Below are 21,120 nucleotides of genomic sequence, written 5' to 3' on the forward strand. Positions count from 1 at the left end.
GAGCTATGTCCCTCCATGCACATCGCCTTCAGTGTTGCACTGAGAACACCCCAGGCGATCTTCCCCCCGGAAAATGTCAACCTACAAGAACATTTGCCAGCAGACAGGTGTTGTGCCCCTGCTGTGCCTGGCACCCACAGCACCCGAGGCCAGGATCCTGAAAAACCAGTCTAAAAAGTAAAAATAAAACATAATTATTTTAGGCTTTATGGCTTTCAAACACCTCCGTTGTGTATTCTTTTTTTGGGGGGTGGGGGGGTAGTGCTTACTGTTATCATAAACTTTAAAAATATATAAAACATGCTTAGTTGGAGAACCATAAAAAATGTTAGGATGACACTCTACAGCACTCGCATAATCATTGCTGTCCTCGTAACAGTAGCCAGGGAGGGAACCGGCCTAGATGGCCACCAACGGATACACAGATAAGAAACTAGCAATATAGGCTCGGTGGATTTTAAACTGTTGAGAAGAAATATGAAACCACGGTATTCGCAGGAAAAAAAAAATAGATGGAACTAGAATCATTATATCATGTGAAACAAGGCAGACGCAAACGACAAACACCACATTTTCTCTCACTGTGGGACAGAGAGCTTAAATTACATATGTGTGACATGTGTGGGTACGTGCATACTTGTGTTTGTTTATGTGCGTGGATAAGGGTCATGACACTAGAAAGGGGACCCTGAGAGGGAGGAGGGGCTTTGAACTGGGGGAGGAGAGGATAATGGAACACAGAATAAACAAAAGCACAAGGGAGATTATTGGGGAAAGAAGAAAGCTGGGGGAGATGTAGAGAGCATGGGCAAGAGCTGTGTGTGGGGGGGGTACATTCCAGCAGCATATGTCACATAGGTCTGAAAATACGATGATGAAACTTGTCACTTTACATATAAAATATTCACTGGGCTGGCAAGAAGGCTCAGTGGATAAAGAGGATTGTCTCCAAACCTGACCGCCTGAGTTTGATCCCTGGGACTCATTGTGGAAGAAGAGAACTGATGTCAAACAAATTATCTCCTGATTCCACACATCTGCAGTGGCAGACACACACACACGCACACACAAATGTAAACATTCAAAAATAATTAATAAAAATAAGTTAGAGGGATATACCTTACCCATGAAGTATGGCTTACTAACTCCTGGGAAATGTCAAATCAGTGGCTAGAAGATGGCATTCTTCTGTCCCTTTGATGATGCGTGCAACAAAATATGAATTTCGTTTTATTTTGGGCGTTTTCGTATTGAAAAGAGCTTCTTGTTTAGTCTCCAGAAACCTGACCTTCCCTGAGTTACTTCGTGATTCAGCCCTTGGCTCATTTGCTTTCTCTAAGATTTAGCTATCTTATCTTAATGATTTCAAAATTTATCTTTATCACGTGTGCTTAAGTATTTTGCCCACAGTTAGATACGTGTGCCACCTACATGCAATGCCCTAGAGGTGAGGAGAAGGTTGGATTATTGGGAACTGGAGTTAGAGTTGATTGTGAGCCGCCATGCGGGTGTTGAGAACAGAACCCTAGCCTTCTGCAAGAGCATTGGATGCTCTTAACCGCTGAGCCATCTCTCCAGCTCCCAGTTACGTTGCCTTTAAAAAAATTAGAAACTTTACTATTTTTAGATGCAAATAAATAAAAATATCACACACCAAAATTAACCAGACTCAAAGTCTATTAACAGTGAACTTCTATATAGTTAGAATTATCTTAAAACCCCGGTCCATTGCCTTAGAGAAGGAATGCGAAAATTCTTCACAAACTCTAAACTGTGCTCAAACCCTTGTTGTGGGGACTGCGAATATCATTGAACTCCAAGAAGATATTAATTCTCAGAAGACATCATGGATTAGTTTGTGTGGCTATGGTTCCAGTGATAGAGTGTGGGAAAACCCTAAAGAAATATTGGTTTGAATCATAAATTATTACCAAGCTATGAGCTTATCTTAGAAACTGTTATTTTGTTTACATGGGAAACTATTTGGGGGGGGGGTTGTGGTTTCTTGATTTTCCACATTCAATGGATTAAAAACCACAAAAGAAAAAATTATTTCTGTAAAAAAAAAATATTTTGAGAAGTCAATTATAAATGCCAAGGAAATTAAAGTGACTGAAGACTTATTTCTAGAAAAGAATTTAGATCTTGCTGGCAATTAGCACAACATACCTCAGTAAAGAAAAAAATTATATGCAAATGAGTAATAGTTGTAACCGCACTGCTTCCCTGCCTAATACATTTATGAATTAAACAGCATTAAACATCACTGAGCTGTGGCCGCTGACAAAAACTGACTTTATATTCTTCTTACAACCCTCTAAGGGTATAGTGATGACAGAGTGAGGCCATTTATAAAATATGTATTGGAAGCCTTCTCTAATTCTACACTTTGTCTTTTTATCTTCAATATGCTTTATCATTATTTATATGTAGCATTTAACATCCATAGCTTTAGGGGGAAAAAAAAACTTGACATTTTGAAACTTGATTCTTCCAGTTCCTTTATTCCGTGGGTCTTCAGTGCGTCAGGAAGGCCTGAGAACTCACCAGGCTGTTGTTCTATTGTCCCCAGGCGTTCTCTTCATTAAAAGTGAAGAACAGCACATGTGTGCACACACACACCCCACAGTCTGACGACCAGAGCTGCACTAACAACCTGCAAGTCAAGATGTGCCCCCTGGTACAGTAGTGGTCTGAGCCTTAAAGGGAGGATGAGAGAGAACAGAAAAGATAATAGAGGAAGAGGTATAGTCAAGGAACATTAGACATATACATGTGGAATTGGGAAAGAAATGAAAGGGAAACTAAACATGCAAATCCAAGAAGCTCAAAAAGGAACACCGCAAAACCACGGATGCATCCCAGCTGAGCAGATCAAGTTCGAAGAAGCTGCTAGAACCAGAAGAGAAACAAAGTCTGCTGCCCTCGGGAAGACAGCGGTGGACACTGGACTGGCTTTCCCAAGACAGTGGTGCCCAGAAAACAAGAGAATATATACATTCTAAAAATAATCTCGTTCGTTAACTATTTCAAAGATTTCCCTCTCATGGGGCTGTCCCTGATACGGACTCTGTTGCCTGCTTATCAGTCAGTTCCTCCTGGTGGGGCTACTTCACCAGGCCACAGGGGAAGAAAATGTGCTCAGTCCTGCCTAGTGTGACCTGATGTGCTGGTGTGGGTTTGTAGATTCGGGGGGGGGGGGGGAGACGCTCCTTATCTAAGGAGTAGGGGAGTGGGGATGGGAGAGGATGGAGGGAGGGTGGGACCAGGAGAAGAAAAGGAAGGGGGCTATGATCAGGATGTAAAGTAGATAAATAAATAGATAGAGAGAGAGAGAGAGAGAGAGAATTTTAATAAATAAACAAAATGTAATTCAACACTGCTGCTTTCTTTTATTATAATGAAAATTTGGATATTAACATAGCTCAAGTCACTGGTTTTTTTTAAAGCAACTCCTGGGTTTTTTATGATGATTTGTTGTGTGCCCCAGCTTGTGTGTGGAGGTCAGAGAACAATTCATAGGAGTCAGTTTTCTTCTTCTTCCTTGATTATCCCAGGGATAAAACTCTACTCCTCAGGCTTGGCAGCAAGCTCCTCCTCTGCTGAACCACGCAGAAGTCCTGGTTTTGATGTCCTGTTGAAAATGTGTTTTCCTAATCCCAATTATCCAAAAATCTCAAGTGTGGCCAATAGGCCCTTCACCATCCTTCTCCGGTGAAGCCTTCTGGGTCCAATCTACTCACCGCTGATATCTGGACTCACACTGAAATAGTAAGCTGACTTAACTCACCATTGCATATAATCATTTTGGAATCTCACATGCTGACTCATTATAATCAATAACTTGATTTATCCATCCATCTTGCTATTCTCACTGTGGACCACTGTTAGCTGCAGAATTTTTGGAGCTGGATCTGAGAAACAATTTTTATGGGAGAAAAGATTATAACCTAACCTTGAAGCTGGCTTTTAAAGATGAAGACATTACTTTAACTTAAACTTTGAGTACTGAGTGTGGTCATCTCTAGGAAGCTGATGATTATCGACCCCAAATATGTTAGTCTGAAATACTGTTTAACTTACTTCGTTACAAACTGTCTTTTTTTTTTTCATAGTTTAGAAAACACGTTTATCACTGAACATAGCAAATAGATACTGAGCATTACCTATTTTCAAGACTTCATTTTACTTGTTTTTCTCAGCTGACTAGGTAACCCTCTGTCTTAGTTGTTTTTCTATCACTGTGATAAGAAACAACCAAGGCAACTATAGCAGAAAGAGTGTTTGAGCCTTACAGTTTCACCAGATTTTCAGGGGCTTCCTAGTTACTCTTGGTGCAAAAATCAGATCAGCCTGACTTTTCTTTTTTAGGTTTGTTTTCTTTTTTTATCGTTATCATTTATTACAATTTATTCAATTTTATCCGGGCTGTGGCCTCCTCCCTCAGCTCCTCCCAATCCCACCCTCCTTCCCTCTTCTCCCCCTATGCCCCTCTCCTAGTCCTGATAGGGGAGGTCTTCCTCCCCTTCCATTTGACCCTAGTCTATCAGGTCTCATCTGGACTGGTTGCATTGTCTTCCTCTGTGGCCTGGCAAGGCTGCAACCTCCCCACACACACACACACATACAGGAGGAGGTGATCAGAGAGCCCACCATTGACTTCTTGGCAGAGAAAGCCCCTGTTCTCCTTACTAGGGACCCCACTTGGATACTGAGTCTATGGGCTACCTCTATTAGCCATATAAAAGAGGATAAGCATACAAAAATCTATCCTCCTAAAGAAGCTAAACAACAAGGAAGACCCTAGAAAAAATGCGCAATCTTCATTCAGAAGAACAAACTCGATAGACATTGGAAACAGGAGAAGACAGGGAACAGGACAGGAGCCTACCACAGAGGGCCTCTGAAAAACTCTACTGACTGAGGTGTTGAAGCAGAGGCTGAGACTCATAGACAAACTTTGGGCAGAGGGCGTGGAATTTTATGAAAGAAGGGAGAGATAAAAAGACCTGGAGAAGACAGGAGCTCCAAAAGGAGACCAACAGAGCTAAAAAAAAAATGAAAAATTATTTAAAAAAGGGGGAGGGGGGCCTTTAGGCCCTGAAGAGACTCCAGCCGAAGACACTGCATGGAGAGGACATAAAACCCAGCCTGACTTTTAAACTTCTCTTTTCTCTTTTTCTTCTCCCTTAAGCTTATTAAAGTCCTCTCTGTTGGGGCCATTGATTGCTCCCATTGAGTGCAATATTGATATAGACAGTTTCAGAACTTTTTTTTTAAAGCAGTAAAATTTGTTGTCTTGATTTTTGCTGATATGAGGAACAAGACCGTCTTACCAATTTATGTCTCTTGGCTTCTAGAAGGTGAATGCACTGCATCATTGGCAGTTAAATTAACAAGACTGGATAGAAGTCTGGGTATTGATCCAGAGTGCGGGCTTAGCCTTCAATAAAAAGAACAAAAGCTTCCCCTGTTTCAAGTCTTCAAATGATGTCATTTTTTTTTTTTTCTGAACAGAGGCTAAAAGAAGCTAAGAAGCCTCTCTGTTCCTGTACACCCTCTCTACAGGCTCTTCATTTCATAAAGACTTCCAGAAATAGTTTAAGAATTGTGTGTGTGTTTATATGTAAATGTGTATACCTCTTTTAGAATATGTTCTTGTGTGAATATGTATGTGCATGTGTTTTTGGAGGTCAGGGGTCAATGAACCTCACACATCCCTCACTCACTGTCCACCATATTTGTTGAGAGGAGGTCTCTCCCTGGCCTGGAGCTTGCTGAGTCCTCTTAGGCTGACTGGCCATCTACCTCTGGGGATCCTCCTGTGTCTACCTCTCCAGTGTTGGGACCACAAGTGTGTGCCCTCCTGCCCAATTTCTTCACAGAGCTTCTGGGAATTGAACTCAGATCTTCATGTTTGCTTAGCAAGAACTTTACTGACTGAACTATCTCTCCTGACCCTTGGAGAATCTTTAAAATCAGTGTCAGCTCTCATCTGGTTCACACGACTTAATTTCAGTCCTAAAATAAATCCTAAACACGGAAAGGAAAATCAGAGTCAAGACAATGAGGGTAAGGTCTTCCATGAGGTCACCCTTCCTCATCACAGAGGGAAATCTTATAAACTCCTGTAACACGTGCATGAAGTACAAGCAGATGCAGCTCTTCGGTAGCCTAGGCATACATGTGACACCTTGTGATGATTATGGGATGGCAAACATGGAGAGTCTCCCCCTGCAAACAAATTTATAACATGTTTCTTTAAATGTCTACGACAAGAAGAAAAAAGAACTCTCACAAATGCTCAGTTTACGTATTCATTTCACTCCTCCAAGAAGCAGACAAGAAGCTGTCGCTAGGCATAGAAGTAACTTGCTGACGAGGTGTCTGTGACAGGAAAAGGGAGATGGAGAAGCCAGGGAGATCCAAATCCAAGCCACAGAGTGGAGGGGAATGAGCAAGGGTGGCCGGTGGAGGGTCAGACATGCTCAGTCTTTGCAGGCTTGAGATACTATTTGATCACGGGGCCCAAGAGCACTTGATTGGGATGGCTCAGACCAGATGTGCTCCACAAGAACAATGCTGCCTGAACTTCCAAGGGCTGCCTGGACTCCCTACTGTACTATTCTATAGGATGAGGATGGCAGGCTGACTTGTACTGTTTCCAGTAGGTTATTTTCCCAGGTTGCTGTGGTTGGGCCCAACTGATAGCAAAGACAGAACTACGATCTCACAAAGCCCCCTTCCACAGTGTCTATGTTCTGTGAGGGTTTTCGTGCTCATTTGGGGAACTGTGTTTTCCCCCTTTATCCTCGGCCTTCTCAGCAACATTTTTCATCTTCTTAAGCCTCAAGAGTGCTGAGGGATAAGGCCAGGTCACTGTGGTAGATGCTAACATTAAGCCATCTGCTCTTCCACCTCAAATCATAAACCACGGAAAACGCTCCTAAGTTCTTTGTGCACTGTTTTAAGAAGCTGATTGGCAGACCATCTCTTTTTATAGCCTCCAAATCTTGCTCTCTTACTTTCTCACTAATCATTAAGTCAAGGCTGCAATCAAAGGTGTCGGATATCTGATGATTGGCCAGTCCTTCCCCGATTAGAACGGTTCTTCCAATGTTACTGAATGCTTTCACACACACACATACACACACACACATACACACACACACACACACACACACACACACACACATCGTGACTCAGCTCTGTCCACTTGCCTTTCTTATTTCTATCAACCCAAATCTGGCTTATCCTGCAATCTCCGAATCAAGTAGTGTTACCCACGAGCTCTCCCAGACCCTTGCCATCAACTGCATTTCCTGGTCACACCATAATTCAGAGTGAAGCAAGAGGAGCCTCTTCTTGGGTGTCTGTGTTTAGAGAGTACACCTCTGAGTCTCCGTAACCACAGACTTCTCACTGGTATAAAGGGGCTAAAGTCGTATGTCTGATCAGTGCCTGAACCCTGAATTTCACCTGTCTCAGTCCTCTCTGGATAAACACCACAGGTTTGTACTTGGCAGGGTCCACTGCTGGTAGGAAGCTCTCAAAATGCCTGGGCTAAGGGACTTAACACACATTTGCATGACCCATGCAGACACAGGGAGAGGAAAAGAGCAGCCAGTGTCCTTGGTCAGCTTCTCCAAGTGTGCCATGTTGGATCCTTCTGCCATCGTCATTTCCCCCATATAAAATTTCAAGTTCAACATCCATGGCCTAGGTTAGATTAAATGTATATTTCAACTTAAAGTAAACCAAAATGTGCAAGGGGGGAAAAGGAAATCGCAAGATTAATTCATTCATTAGATTAATAGGGAGAGTAAGGACCACAAGCAACATTCTTCAGACAGTTAGCTTCATTCAACCTCACCAACAACCTTGCTGAGGGGTGAATATGGTTGAAGCACATGACATTTTGAATAAAAAAAAAATTATTTCAAAGCTATCATTTTGTATAATAAATACAAGCTGATGAAAAATTAAAAGCAGCACATGGTTAGCTTCTGATTTGTGGATTGGTGGTTAGCAACTGGAAGGCTTCTGCTGAAGGCTGCAGAGACTGATGCTCCAACCAAAGTCCATGCATGGAGAGGACCTAGAGCCCCTGCTCAGAGGAAATCCATTGGCTGCTTAGTTTCCAAGTGAGTCCCCTAGTACGGGGTACAGGGACTGTCTCTGACATGAACTCATTGGCCGGCTCTTTGATCACCTCCCCCTGGGGGGTGCAGCCTTGCTAGACCACAGAGGAAGATGATACAGCCAACCCTGATGAGACCTGATAAGCTAGGGTCAGATAGAAGGCAAGGAGGTCCTCCCCTATCAGCAGACTAGGGAAAGGGCATATGGGGAGAAGGAGGATGGGTGGATGGGACTAGGAGGAGATGAGGGGGGCTACAGCGTAAATAAATTATAATTAATTGACTACAATTAATTAATTAATTAATTAATTACAAGAAGCTTTGAAAAGAGAATTTATGCTGAGGAGGTTTGATAAACCTACTTGGTTGCAGTGAACAGTTACTGTTGGGGTTTGGGCACTAGCTAGTTAGTGGTTGGGATGGATGTGTTCCCATTTTGGGCTTAGAGATTTAGGAATTTCACAGATCTTTGTTCATTTTTTTTTTCTCCAGAGCTTGTTTTCTTGCAGACAAAACTGCTTCTCTTATCTACCATGGAGCAGATATTCAAGAGAATGAATGTTCATTCGGTAGGCTAAGAGAATACAAAACTGAATAATGGCTCTCCCTCTAGGGGGCGAGATTCCCAAAGAAGAACTCTTCCGCATTTATTTGATAAGGAGTCAAAGTCCTAGGGGTGGAAGGATAAGGAACAAGGGCAGGCTCTCTGATCACCACACGGGGAGGGGGGGGGACAGCCTTGCCAGGCCACAGAAGAAGACAATGCAGCCAGTTCTGATGAGAGAGACCTGATACACTAGAGTCAGATGGAAGGGGAGGAGGACCTCCCCTATCAGTGGACTAGGGGAGGAGCATAGGAAGGTAGGGTTGGGAGGAGACAAGGGAGGGGGCTATAGCCAGGATACAGATTGAATAAATTGTAATAAATGATAATATTAATAAAAGAAAATCCTAGGGGTTGTAGATCAACCTCCTCCAAATGGGGAGGGATCTCAGAGAGTATGTGACTTGGTCTCTAGTAGGTTAGGATTAAAAGAGCCAAATTTCTTTCTTGTCTGTGCATGGAATAGGCTCCTTTTAGACCCCAAGATTCAGTTTGTGGAGAAACATATACTTTTAGACGCCACTAAAGCCAAAAACAAATCAAAGGCAATAAGTGTGGATATTATGTCTCTAGGCATGGGGGTAGGGAGTTTTATGTATAAAGGTGAAAGAAAGCTAATTACGAGGTCTTCAGTGTTATAGGACCCGCGATTTCACATATGTCTCTGCATTCTGTGGCATATTGCTACTAAAAAGTCTCTAAACATTTTTTTAAATAAATAATATTAACACATTTTTGCTCAGGGGAGAGAACAGAAATGAAGGGCTCTAGTGATCCAACGTGGGGTTTCACGAATCTGTGCAAGCAAAAACTGTACCTACTACATGACGCTGCAGTCCCATGCTCCCAAGGTTGCCTTTGTGTCACCATACTTAAGGGATTCTAGAAAGCACTTCAAAAAAAAAATAATAATAATCATGCTTTGTCTGAGTCAGTAACCATGAAAGACTAGGAAAGGGGAAACACGCTGGGAAAATGCCTGTTTGTTCTTAATATTCTGAAATACTTTTGGCTTCACTTGGTCTTAGGTTAAGCAGGGCATGGAATTTGTCGGGGAGAGATAAATAAATAAAACTGGCCGTGTGCGCCCTCTACTCAAACTATTAAAAGAAAAACTCTGTGTAACCAAATGAAAGGTGGATAGTACTTTATTTTCTTGGGACTATCGCAATCAAATCCAAGGACTCTTGTTGGGTTTGTGTACTTTTTAAACATCTGCAAATAATGCACCTGCGCATTTGCCACCAGCAGCCACACGCTTCCTGACTTAAACAAAGCCCGGCCAGGAGTTGAACTAAATCTTTCAAAGCAACCTTTGGGAAACAAAGTATCTATCCAGTAAAAACTTAGAAAGGAGTCTGGGTTTTTTTGGTGGTGGTGTTTGCTTGCTTGTTTGTTTGCTTGTTTTTTGAAAAAAAAAAAAAAAAGTTTATTTCAGGAAATTGATAGGTGGAGACCTAGAGAAAGGATGGAAAGAGGGAAAGGGATCTAGAGTGGAAGAATGGGGGAGAAAAGTGGAGGGGGAAAGGGGAAGAGGAGAGACAGAAGGGAGACAGAGAGATGGAGAGGGGCGGCTAGGTAGGGTGGAGAAGGACAACACCCTTGAGTTTACGAGGTTGTGCGGGTTGCTGCAGAGGAATACGGTAACAGCTGGAGATTACGGTACTGGGCTAGCGCCTGTACTACGTCAACCCGAGCAGCAAAGTTCCTAGCCGCTCTTTTCTGGTGTCCGGGAACTGAACACCAAACCGGTTGATCGTGGAGTTACCGGCTCGTCGTATTCGACCCTCCCTTCCTCTGTTTTCAGCCTTTATTTTAAAAGATCCAGGAGGAGCAGAAGCGAGCTCGGAGTTTGAGGCGCTCGGCAGCGGTGGGGTGAGTCAGCGGGTGCTAAGGACCGGGACTGGATCTTTGGAGACCGTCCCCTCTCCTCCCTGCAGAGAAGCTGCCTGGGCGGCGAGGACCGGAGGTCTGCGGGCGCCCGGGCCTCCGCATCCGCGCAGCAGGTGAGTGGCGCAGCGGAGGCCAGAGCCAGCACCGCCCAGGGCCGGCTGGGGAGTGGGCTGGGGTGCCGTGGACCCCCGCCCAGCCCCGCGTCTCCGGGTTTGGGACCGACTTTGACACCCGCATCGCAAACCACCGCGTTTCCCCTGATGTGCGGTGGGGACCGCCTTCTGGTTAACAAGTTACCTTCTAGTTAACAAGTGGGTTTCCGCAGCGGTGGCGTGGTTTGGGGATCACCTGGGGGGGGGGGGGGGCTTGGACTTGTGATTTTTTTTTTCTTCTCCTGAAATCCCGCCCTGGGGCTCAACCTCCCCAAAAGATCAAGTATGCGTGCCCTCAGATCTCGCACCGCTGTCCCACATCTGGTTTGTGTTTTTTTTTTTTTTTTTTTTTTTGCAGTTGTAGAAATCGGGTTTCGGGTTATTTGGGTAGACCATGACCCTTAGCCCAGCAAATCCCAGACATCTCGACTGCTGGCACGCGGGCTTGATTTTTTTTTTTTTTTTTAATTAAAGTCCCTCAGGGGATCCGCAGTGACGGCTACTCGCAAAGCCTGGTCCGAAGGCTGCGCTTCCACCCGGGTCCCCAGAAGCCCGGGTGTGGCTCGAGGCTGAAATCCCCAGGGGGGGCGCCCCTTGGAGATCCTGCCTGTCTGCGTCAGGGTCCGGGGATGGGCTGTGCTGGGACCCTGGCCCTTTCTCGTGGGTGGTTTGGCTGGTGGGCAGACCCGCGCGCTCTGCTCCCACGAGCGCCAGGTCCGCGGGAGTGAGCGTGCGCGGGGCCCTGCGGTTCCGCGCTCTCCGAGCTTCGCTCTTCAGGCCGCCCTCTCCAGGTGACCGCGGTGCAACCTGTTCCAGGATCGTCCAGGATTGCACCGGCTTGCCTCAGGGCGACACTGCAGCCGCAGTGGAGCCTGCGGGGCCGGGGTGGTGGTGCAGGAAGGGGGCGTTTCGGGGTTTTGTTTTCTCCGTCCTGTCTCTCTTAGAAATGCAGCGTCCAGCCACTGCAGCTTGGGGTGTGGGTGTCGTTATTTGAGGTGGGGAGACCGTTTCGGTAAATTTTTATTTTTATTTTTATTTATTTATTTATTTTTTGCTTGGTTTTGTTTGGGATATTGAACTTGGTCAGTCAAGGCAAGGGGAAGCAGAAGGAGGCAGCTTCCCAGAGGACTGGGGAGGACTGGGGAAGGACTGGGGGACAGAGCAGGAGGTCCCCTCCCTTGTCCCTTGTCGTCTGAGTCAGGGCAAGAGGCACAAACCCACTCTTGGAATGCAGAGCTGCGGGCCCCCAGCGGGAGTCTGGTTGTTGGGCTGGGTGAGCTCAGCAGGGCCTGGCTGTCCAGGGAGCCTGACTCACGGTCCGCCTTTTTCTTTGCGCTTTTTTTTTTTTTTTTCCAGCTGGATTCAGATAAACGAAGCTCCGGGGCCACGTCGGTTTCAGCGAATATTTCCGACCCTTGTCACCTCGCCAGAACACCTGAAGCTGGAGCTAGCACTAGCCCAGAATTGGGAGACCAAGCTGAGAGCAACCCCCAGCCGGCTGCAGCGCTCAGATGCCCGAGTCCCTGACATGAGCTTAGACGGCTGAGCCACACTTAGCTACCGTTTCAACCCTGAAGACTGGCCACGGACTTGTGAATTTCTGATTTACGTGTGGATGGACAGGATGTGTCAGACTGCACAGGAAAGCGGATTTTTGTTTGCCTTCGCAGCGTGTTCCTTTGAACCTCACTGCAAGGTTCGGGTAGGGAAGGTGCCCTCGGAAGCCCAGAGCTCCCCTGGCCATGTCACCTTTAATGCTCTGTGCCTTAGCGTGGCCCTCTGAGGGTCCCCAGGGCCGCCTAGGCTGGTTTCCAACAGGTGTGTCCTCTCCCTCCCCCAGCCCCGCCCAGCTCGCGGGAGTCCCCCAAGCTGAGATTTTTTGACTTGGCTCCCTCACTCCTGCTTCCGTCCGCCCCACCCCCACCCCGCCCCCACCCCTTACCCCGTGGAGGGTGGCCGTCCAAAGCTGAACCTTGCCCCACCCCCACCCCCCTGGGACCATGGTGCTTCTCTCTGAAAATGCTTCCGAAGGCTCCAACTGCACCCACCAGCCAGCACCGGTGAACATTTCTAAGGCCATTCTGCTTGGGGTAATCTTGGGGGGCCTCATCATCTTCGGGGTGCTGGGGAACATCTTAGTGATCCTTTCGGTCGCCTGTCATCGGCACCTGCACTCAGTGACTCACTACTACATAGTCAACCTGGCCGTCGCCGACCTCCTCCTCACCTCCACCGTGCTGCCCTTCTCCGCCATCTTTGAGATCCTGGGCTACTGGGCCTTTGGCAGGGTCTTCTGCAACATCTGGGCTGCGGTGGACGTCCTGTGCTGCACGGCGTCCATCATGGGCCTCTGCATCATCTCCATCGACAGATACATTGGCGTGAGCTACCCGCTGCGCTACCCTGCCATTGTCACCCAGAGGAGGGGCGTCAGGGCTCTGCTCTGCGTCTGGGCGCTTTCCCTGGTCATCTCCATCGGACCGTTGTTCGGCTGGAGGCAGCCGGCTCCTGAGGATGAGACAATCTGCCAGATCAATGAGGAGCCTGGCTACGTGCTGTTCTCCGCGCTGGGCTCTTTCTACGTGCCCCTGGCCATCATCCTGGTTATGTACTGTCGGGTCTACGTGGTAGCCAAGAGGGAAAGCCGGGGCCTCAAGTCCGGCCTCAAGACCGACAAGTCGGACTCAGAGCAAGTGACGCTCCGTATCCACCGGAAAAATGTCCCCGCAGAAGGCGGCGGAGGGCTGAGCAGTGCCAAGAATAAGACTCACTTCTCCGTGCGGCTGCTCAAGTTTTCCCGGGAGAAAAAAGCGGCCAAGACGCTGGGCATCGTGGTGGGTTGCTTTGTCCTCTGCTGGCTGCCCTTCTTCCTAGTGATGCCCATTGGTGAGTGATCTCGGCGTAACATTTATGGAGAGGGGAGTCTCTATGGAGACCCACCTTCCCTGGTGGAAGAGGGATCTGCAGTTCAAAGGGCACAGGAAGGCCTCCCTGGTGGGAACTAGTTCCTCCTCTTTCTATTCCAATCTCCTCTGCCTTGGGTCCTAGAGCACGTCCTTACTGGCTGCAGTAAAGAGGGCCCCAGGCTGCTTACAGGTTCATGGTCTCTTTAAGGTCAACTTTTCTTAATGCTCTTAAGCCTGTTTAACTTAAATCCACTCAGTCTCTTTAGAGTTTCCAAAGCAGACTGCTGAATACTGCTTGTGTTCTGCTATGGGTGGGGAAGAAAGTCCTCTTGGCTTGAAATTACCCACCATGCTTTTGGGTAAATGTGTGACAGCAGGATTGGATTAGATGGTCCACTCCATTGTGTTAGCTATAGTGTCTGCGCTAGTCTTGTTTTCTGAACTTAGCATGAAGGAGACTATGGTAAGCCACTCACAACAGAAATATATAATTTTTAAGTCCAAGCCAACTAACAACCTTGAAGAATCCACCATGGACAATTCTGGTAAGCAAATACTCTTTCACCGGAGCAGTGAGTTTGAAAACAGACACCACTCACATCCAAAATCATGCCGGAAGTTGCAGATGACAGTTTGAAAACAGCACAATAATGTAGCAAATCCAATTTTTGCAGATGCAAAATTAGCTGTTGTCGAAATCAATTAGCCTGTTGGACGTATCAACAAGCCAACACACTGGGAAGAGTCGCCTGTCTCCACAAGGCCTTCAAATGCAATCCCAAAGCACTTCTTTACTATTTTTAGTTTGTAAGCTAAAATGCAGACTCACACGCTGCTGAGTTAGTGGAGGTTACCCACTAACTCGAACGAAAAACAAAACTGCAGCAAATGATAGTAACACAATCCCTCTAACGTTCCTCTGAGCCCAGTATCAACTGCGGCATCCCACTTTGCAACCCTGGGTCAGAATGAAAGGTCTAGTTATTCCAGTGCCAACTGTGCCCCAGATGCTGGCCAGACTTTTCAACAGCTGTCATCTTGCCACTGCAGGTGGGAGAAAGACACTTTCCAAGTTCTAACGATAGAGCCACCCGCCACGTGGTGATGTCTGAATGTGAATTAAAATGAAATTATAACCATCTCTCAATCTCACTAGCTACTTTTCAAGTGCTCAGCGACCAGCTACGACCAGTAGCTACATTTGCAGACAGTAGAGGCACAGATGATTTCTACTAGTGCAAGATTTCTATGGAACGGGGCTCGTGGGGAGGCTGGCCCACCCACCACGTGGCCTTCTCTGTGCCCACCTGTCCCTGCTCCTAACTCTTCTCCTGGAAGGATGTTGGAACTTTGCGTTTATTGAGGCAACACCTTTACCCTCTCTGCTTACCTCCCTTCCCCACACTCCTCCTCTTCTGCCTCCTGAGGGTAGACTATTACAGCTGCAGCCACTCACTCCATAAGTGCTTACTTGTCACTAAGAGTGAACAAGGCAGAAAGTCCTTGCCCATGAAATGGATGTGTGCAAATATGTCCTTAGAAAGTTCAGGATTAATAATATCAGCAGAGTGAGAGGCCAGATGGCACAAAGACGATGGAACTGGCGGTCTGGGGAGTTCTGTTCAGTGGATTTGAGCAGAGCCCTGACTGAACAAAGCTTGTAAAATCCTGGCAGAGGGAACAGTGGCTGCAGAGATGAGAAAGCCTCACCTGCTCAAGCAAGGGCAAGAGGCAAGGGCAAAAAGAGGCTGAAGGGCACGTCACCTGAGGCCTTTTTGGTCAAGGTAAAATTGGCATATTTGTGATTGAAAGCCATTGGAGGGGGTTTAGCCACTGAGTGGCTCATGTTATATTTCCTAACGATTATTGTGGTAGCTCAGCTGGGAATGGCCTATTGCAAGCAAGAGTGGAGACAGGGAGACGAGGTAGGAGGCTTTAGAAAGGTTCAGGAGAGAGGACTTAATAAGGCCTTGGACTCTGGAGTTCTGTGCAGGTGGAGGCAGTAAGGAGTGACCACACTCAACACGCCCTTCAAAGGCAGTGCTGACAACCTTGGACATAAAGAAGAGAGGCCAAGTGTATTTTCTAGGTTCAGAACCTGAATACCTGGGTAAATGATGACATGTTTGGCAGAGATTGAAGAATAAAATGGAGAAGGAGAAAGCTGAGAGGGGCTGGGGAAAGGGGGACATGGGAGCATTGTTTTTTTCACTATGCTGGGAATGTCTATTGACATCTGTGGAACTGACATGTGGGCAGACGCTATGTGAACTTGGAGATTTGAGGGGTCATGGGCTAAGAGTGAAAACGTGAATGCACCAATGTGTACAGTGAGAGGCCAGGGAGGTCTGCCTGAGAGGAGGCAGCCAGGGGCAAAAACCAGAGAAGAATTAAGTCTCAGAGGTGTCAAGCAGGGAGGAAAGCCAACAACCAAAGAGAGGAGGAAAGTGACTCAGTAGGTAGGAGTGAAATTAGGAGAATGTAGTATCCCTGGGGCAGAAAAAAAATGTTAAAAAAAAAAAAAAACAAGAATAGTCAGTTGTGTCACACACAGTTCCCATGTAAAGCAAGTGGAGGAGGTGGGCACTAGCAATGGCCTTGGTGATGAGGTGGTCATAAGTGATGGACGGTGGTCAAGAGAGGCTCATAGCTTCTGTGGAGTGCTGAGAACAAAAGCCCAACTATGCATCTTCGAGGAAGAATGGAAGAGGAAGTGGGATGAGTGAAGACAGACGACTCTCAGGAAGACTTTTGCTAGAGAGGAGCAGAGAAAGGATGTTGCTTGAAAGGATCCAGAGGCAATTCTCTAACGTGGAAGATTGCCCATAATGTTTACATTCTGATGCAAAAGATCAAATAGAGCAGGAAGGGGGCATGTCATAGCATTGGCAGAGTGACAGAACCTCCTCTTAGTGTCCGGCGAGGACTGTTGAAAGACAGGGTCTCTCACAGCCCAGGCTGTTCTCCAACTCACTGTAGCTTGAGTGGAGAGTAGTGGAGGGTGACCTTGATCTCTCTTTCTGCCACCACCCGTCAAGTGCTGAGAATACAAGTATAAGCCATCACCACCTTAGTGATCTGGAGCCTTTGGTGATGAAATGGAATCTTATGGCCTAGGCAAGAGCAAAGAGAAGTGTCCAAGAGAAGGTAAAGACAAAAAAAAGTCAAGGGATGTGATGTCCATTGAGGGGGGAAAAAAAGACATTAACTATCTGAGGAATGGGAGTGTGTATATTATGAAAATTTAGCCAAGACACTGCAAAGTCTCGAGGGTCTATTTGGAATTTATGGTCATGAATATGAAATGCCCTTTCAAAACTAGGTGGCTGAGGGCCACTGGGGTGTAGTCGAGGATGGATAGGAGTTCTAGAGAGCAGGGTAAAGAGGGCACACCTGGGAGGATGGACAGAAACGGGGTCAGATCAGAACCCATGCAGAGCAGGTGGTGCGAAAAGTCAGAAATGATGACTAGCTGTGACCTCAGGGTTGTGTTGGTGACTGGGGCCCTCAAGGAGATGGGGTGTGATTACCCAGGCCCTGGTGTCCTGGAGGACAGGTAGATGCCTGGGACTCTCAAGGAGTTGATAATGCTGGAGTAAAGATATTATTACGGAGGGACTGGTGATATTATAAACAGGCAGACAGACAGACAGAGTCAAGAGGGCAACTGAAAACTTGCAGTTAACAGTGTGTCAGAAGTACAGTGGGGCAGGAGATCCCTAAACTCACCAATGTGTGACTGGCCATTTCCTCTTAACAACAAAAGGAATAGGAAGGTATTTCTCCCAAGAGGTATGAACAGGTGATAAGTCCTAGATACCAAAGCAGAAAAAAAAAAATGAAAAGATGCATACAGGACAGCCTTGCTTCCCAGGGCCTGGCAAAGCTAAAGAGACACAGCGAGTAATTAACGTGGGCCCGAAAGCCTGATGCTCGAGCAGTATTAGTGTCCTGTGCTGAGGAATACAGCAGTTGTTCGCATCTGGAAGTCGCTGGAGGAGCCTCTAGAAGTGCCACTGCTGATGGAGGAGGTTAAGACGGCACTGCTCCGGCTGGGCCCTCAAGTGAGATGTTGTTTTCATTAGTAGCCTTAAGTGGCCCTTTCCGCACAAGATGTGAACAGAAAAACAAACATGCCATTATGTTATCAATCCCCAAGAGAAGAGGTATAAATCTGCACTAGGCGACTCAAGAGCGAAATGGTGAGAGATAAAGCAGAGGCCGGAAGGAAGGGGGTGTGCCAAGCTGCCAACCGCAGCACTCACATGCAGGCTGACTAAGGAAAAATCAGAGTGGATTCCATTGCATCACCATAAATTCCTGACCACTGAGGTGTGGTGGCTCATACCTGTGATCTCAGCACTTGACAGGTGGTGGCAGGAAGACCGAGAGTTCAAGGTCACCCTCCGCTGCTCTACACTCAAATTTCAGTGAGTTGGAGAACAGCCTTGGCTAAGTGAAACCCTGTCTTTCAAAAGTCCCCTCTGGAGACCAGGAGGAGGCTCTGTCATTCTGCCATTGCTAGGGTAGGCTCCTTTCCTTCAAACCTCTCACCGAGCCTGGGGTGTGTGCTGGATTAAAGAGTGTGGCTTCAGTGAGAATCTAAGGCTTGCTTGTCCTGTTTCCTTTCTGCAAGTCAAAAGCTTCTGGTTGAAACTCAGAAGCCCCTTGAAGGAGATCACACTGAAGACTGCTTTTGGCTGTTCTGACATTGCAGTGACAGCTTGTAAAAAGTGAGTGTTGGTGGTAGGGATGAGCAGAGACTAGAAGAGTGTCAGCCTTGAACTGAGGGAGGGAAGGAAGCGTGGAAGACTGTCCCATGGGGACTTAGGGATGGGCCAGGGGCTGCATGACTTTGGTACTTGATCCCTTGTCTGTCACCTACTACTTTCTGAGCACTGAGCTATAGACCTCAGCTCTGCTATTCCTAAAAGAGAGGACAGCATACAAACCAGGTTTCCCTGTAGTGCCTAGCTTAGAGCAAATGACAGTAATTACTGATCTTATCAGAGTTTACATGAGCTACAAATCATTATGATTGTGTTGACATATGGCATTGCCATGGGGCTATGGCTGTTGCCATGGGGGTGTGTGTGAATATTCCTGAGGTGAGAGAGAGACAGAGAGACAGAGACACACAGAGAGAAAGAGAAAGACAGACAGAGAGAGAGAGAGCATGGGAAAGCAAGAAGTGAAGGGGACAACATTTATCAAACACACAGTTACATGTCTGAATTCTGCAGGTAGTACCCAATTTCGATACGCCTGTCATTGCTGTTGGACATCCATTGCTTCTGTATTGAAGGGGGCCATAAATTGGGTTGGAATTTGACTTATAAGGGCAGAGGACATTTGAGAATTGTGCTTCCCGGAAGACTCACAACGGCAATGAGGGAGAATGTGTTCTAAGCCGGGAAGCCTGGGCGAAGGAAGAGCTGATGACCTGCTTACCAAGTGGAAGCAGAGAAAACAATTTGTTTACCAATAAAATTTCATAGACTACCTACCTATTACGCTTTGGGTGGCTAGAGAATCGCTGGAGATCATGACAGCGAATCCCTGGAAGTCAGAATAATTAAATACGTGGCAAAGCTTCAGGCAGTGATGAGTGAAAAGACAGCAGGGAGGAAGCACTGAGGCGTAGAACGGCTTTTACGTGTCATGTGATGGCTGGTTTCTCAATGGGTGCCCAGATAACAGGTGGCAATCACTGCTTCCCAATCGTGGCAGCTGGCTACTGCAGAAAAGGTTAAAGTCTTACTGGTGTGAAGGCAATCTAATAGTGACTAAGGTTTAAAACAAAAGACCGGTGGTTCCGGTATTCAAACTATGAGACAAAGTACCCCCAGCAGTGGCAAAAGGCAGCACCCATCTTAACTGCATGTGAGAATGGACATAAAGTCGGAACCCAGCTTGGCTGATGGTCAGAACTGGCTGGCTTTCATGGTGGCCTCCCTTCCTCCAATGCTCTAAATCTATTCAATTTTTTTTATACTGGAACTGTTGTCTCTATGACAGAGCTTTAGCTATGAGGCCTGTGTGGAACATCTGGCCTAACACCACTGCTCTCTCTTTTTCAGGGTCAAAGCAAGTCAGGTGACCTACCTAAGTCCAACGGGAAGAGAAGCAGACAGGTGTCTCGATACGGAAAGAATGAATACCTTTAGGCATGGGGGAATGTTTGATGTCTTCTTGGAAAGTACTGATCTTGAGCATATCAAATACCCTCTCTCTTCCATCTATCCCACAAACTAGACTTAGCACAACAGCCAAGCCCCCCCTCTTTTTTTTTTAACCTTCCTGCGGGTTTCCAATTTCTAGACAGACACATAGAAACAACCCCAAACTATATGAAATGCTAGAAAGTGGGTCTAGATGGTACCTTTAAAACTTAGACAGTGGATGAGGGTGGTGGCCCCAAGCAGTAAGAGCTGAAGTTCTCTCATGGAATGACCTAACCTTTGAGCAAAGATCTATATAAATGATCATTAGGAGTTAAAAGTAAGTGGAGGAGCTGGGTACCTGGCTCCATCATAGAGTGTTTACCTAGCATAAATGCTGACTAAACCGGGCATGGTGGGGCCGGCCTGGAATTGCAACACTCTGAGGCAGAGGCAGGAGGTTCAACAGTTCAAGACCATTATCCACTATATAATGAGTTCAAGGGCCAGCCTGGGCTACATGATACCTTGTTTAAAAAAAAAGCCAGAGGAAAGAATAGAATGTGCAAAGAATGCAGCAGGGCCAACTGGATACCCACAGCGGTTTTCCAGATAGTCACTATGGCCGGAGTTAATGGGTGTCAGGTGAAGCTGCAAAGAAAAATGCCAGGTCAGGCAAGGTTTGAGAGCCGTTTTACAAGTTGTTTTTAATCCGATGACGGCCAGGGCACAGAGATGACAAGTTCATCTTTCAACATCTCAAAGACTCGATGAACGTTCAGCTTGTGGATAGACCAGTTGGGAGACCTTCGAGTTGGACAGGCTGAGCTATCTCCTGCTAGGTACGCTCTGTATCACGTGTTCTTTCCCGGAGGATGGGAGGTGCGGGGGGGGGGGGAAGCACGGACTGCAAGCCTCTGGGCTTCCTCTTTGGTCAGCTCCTTTTAGAGCTCTAATTTACAAGAAAACATGGCTCATCGCAAATAGTATATCCACAGCTGCCTTTAAATTAACTTCGGCTCCCTCCACAAGACAAATCTGTCTTGAAGATATACCATCTTATTCAAAAGAATGTACCGCAGGCTCAGGAGCTGTCGGCCTTGGCTCCTGCAGTGCTTTCAACAATAGCTGTCTCTTTCAAAGAGGGTGTAGCCTGACAGGTTCCTGGGCTGAGGATGCCTGATTGTGTAGGAACACACTGCTATGACCTTACCTCAGAGCTTCAAGGTGGGGAAGAGGATATTTTCTGAGGCATTTTCTTTG

At 46.7% G+C, this 21,120-nt stretch overlaps 1 protein-coding gene across 4 annotated transcripts in view; it reads left to right on the forward strand.

The window, feature by feature from the left end:
- Positions 1-10,451: 10,451 nt before the first annotated feature.
- Adra1a (adrenoceptor alpha 1A) overlaps positions 10,452-21,120 on the forward strand; it is a 96,209-nt gene continuing 85,540 nt past the window's right edge. Inside the window, exons 1-2 of one of the 4 annotated variants that reach the window (XM_021654666.2) lie at positions 10,452-10,751; positions 12,147-13,676. In XM_021654666.2, coding sequence (XP_021510341.1) covers positions 12,791-13,676 — 886 coding nt within the window. In that variant the 5' untranslated portion in view covers positions 10,452-10,751; positions 12,147-12,790. The other 3 variants (XM_060391365.1, XM_060391363.1, XM_060391364.1) reach the window with 3 other exon arrangements.

The sequence above is a fragment of the Meriones unguiculatus genome, chromosome 9 (genome assembly GCF_030254825.1).
Source record: "Meriones unguiculatus strain TT.TT164.6M chromosome 9, Bangor_MerUng_6.1, whole genome shotgun sequence".
Taxonomy (NCBI): Eukaryota; Metazoa; Chordata; class Mammalia; order Rodentia; family Muridae; genus Meriones; species Meriones unguiculatus.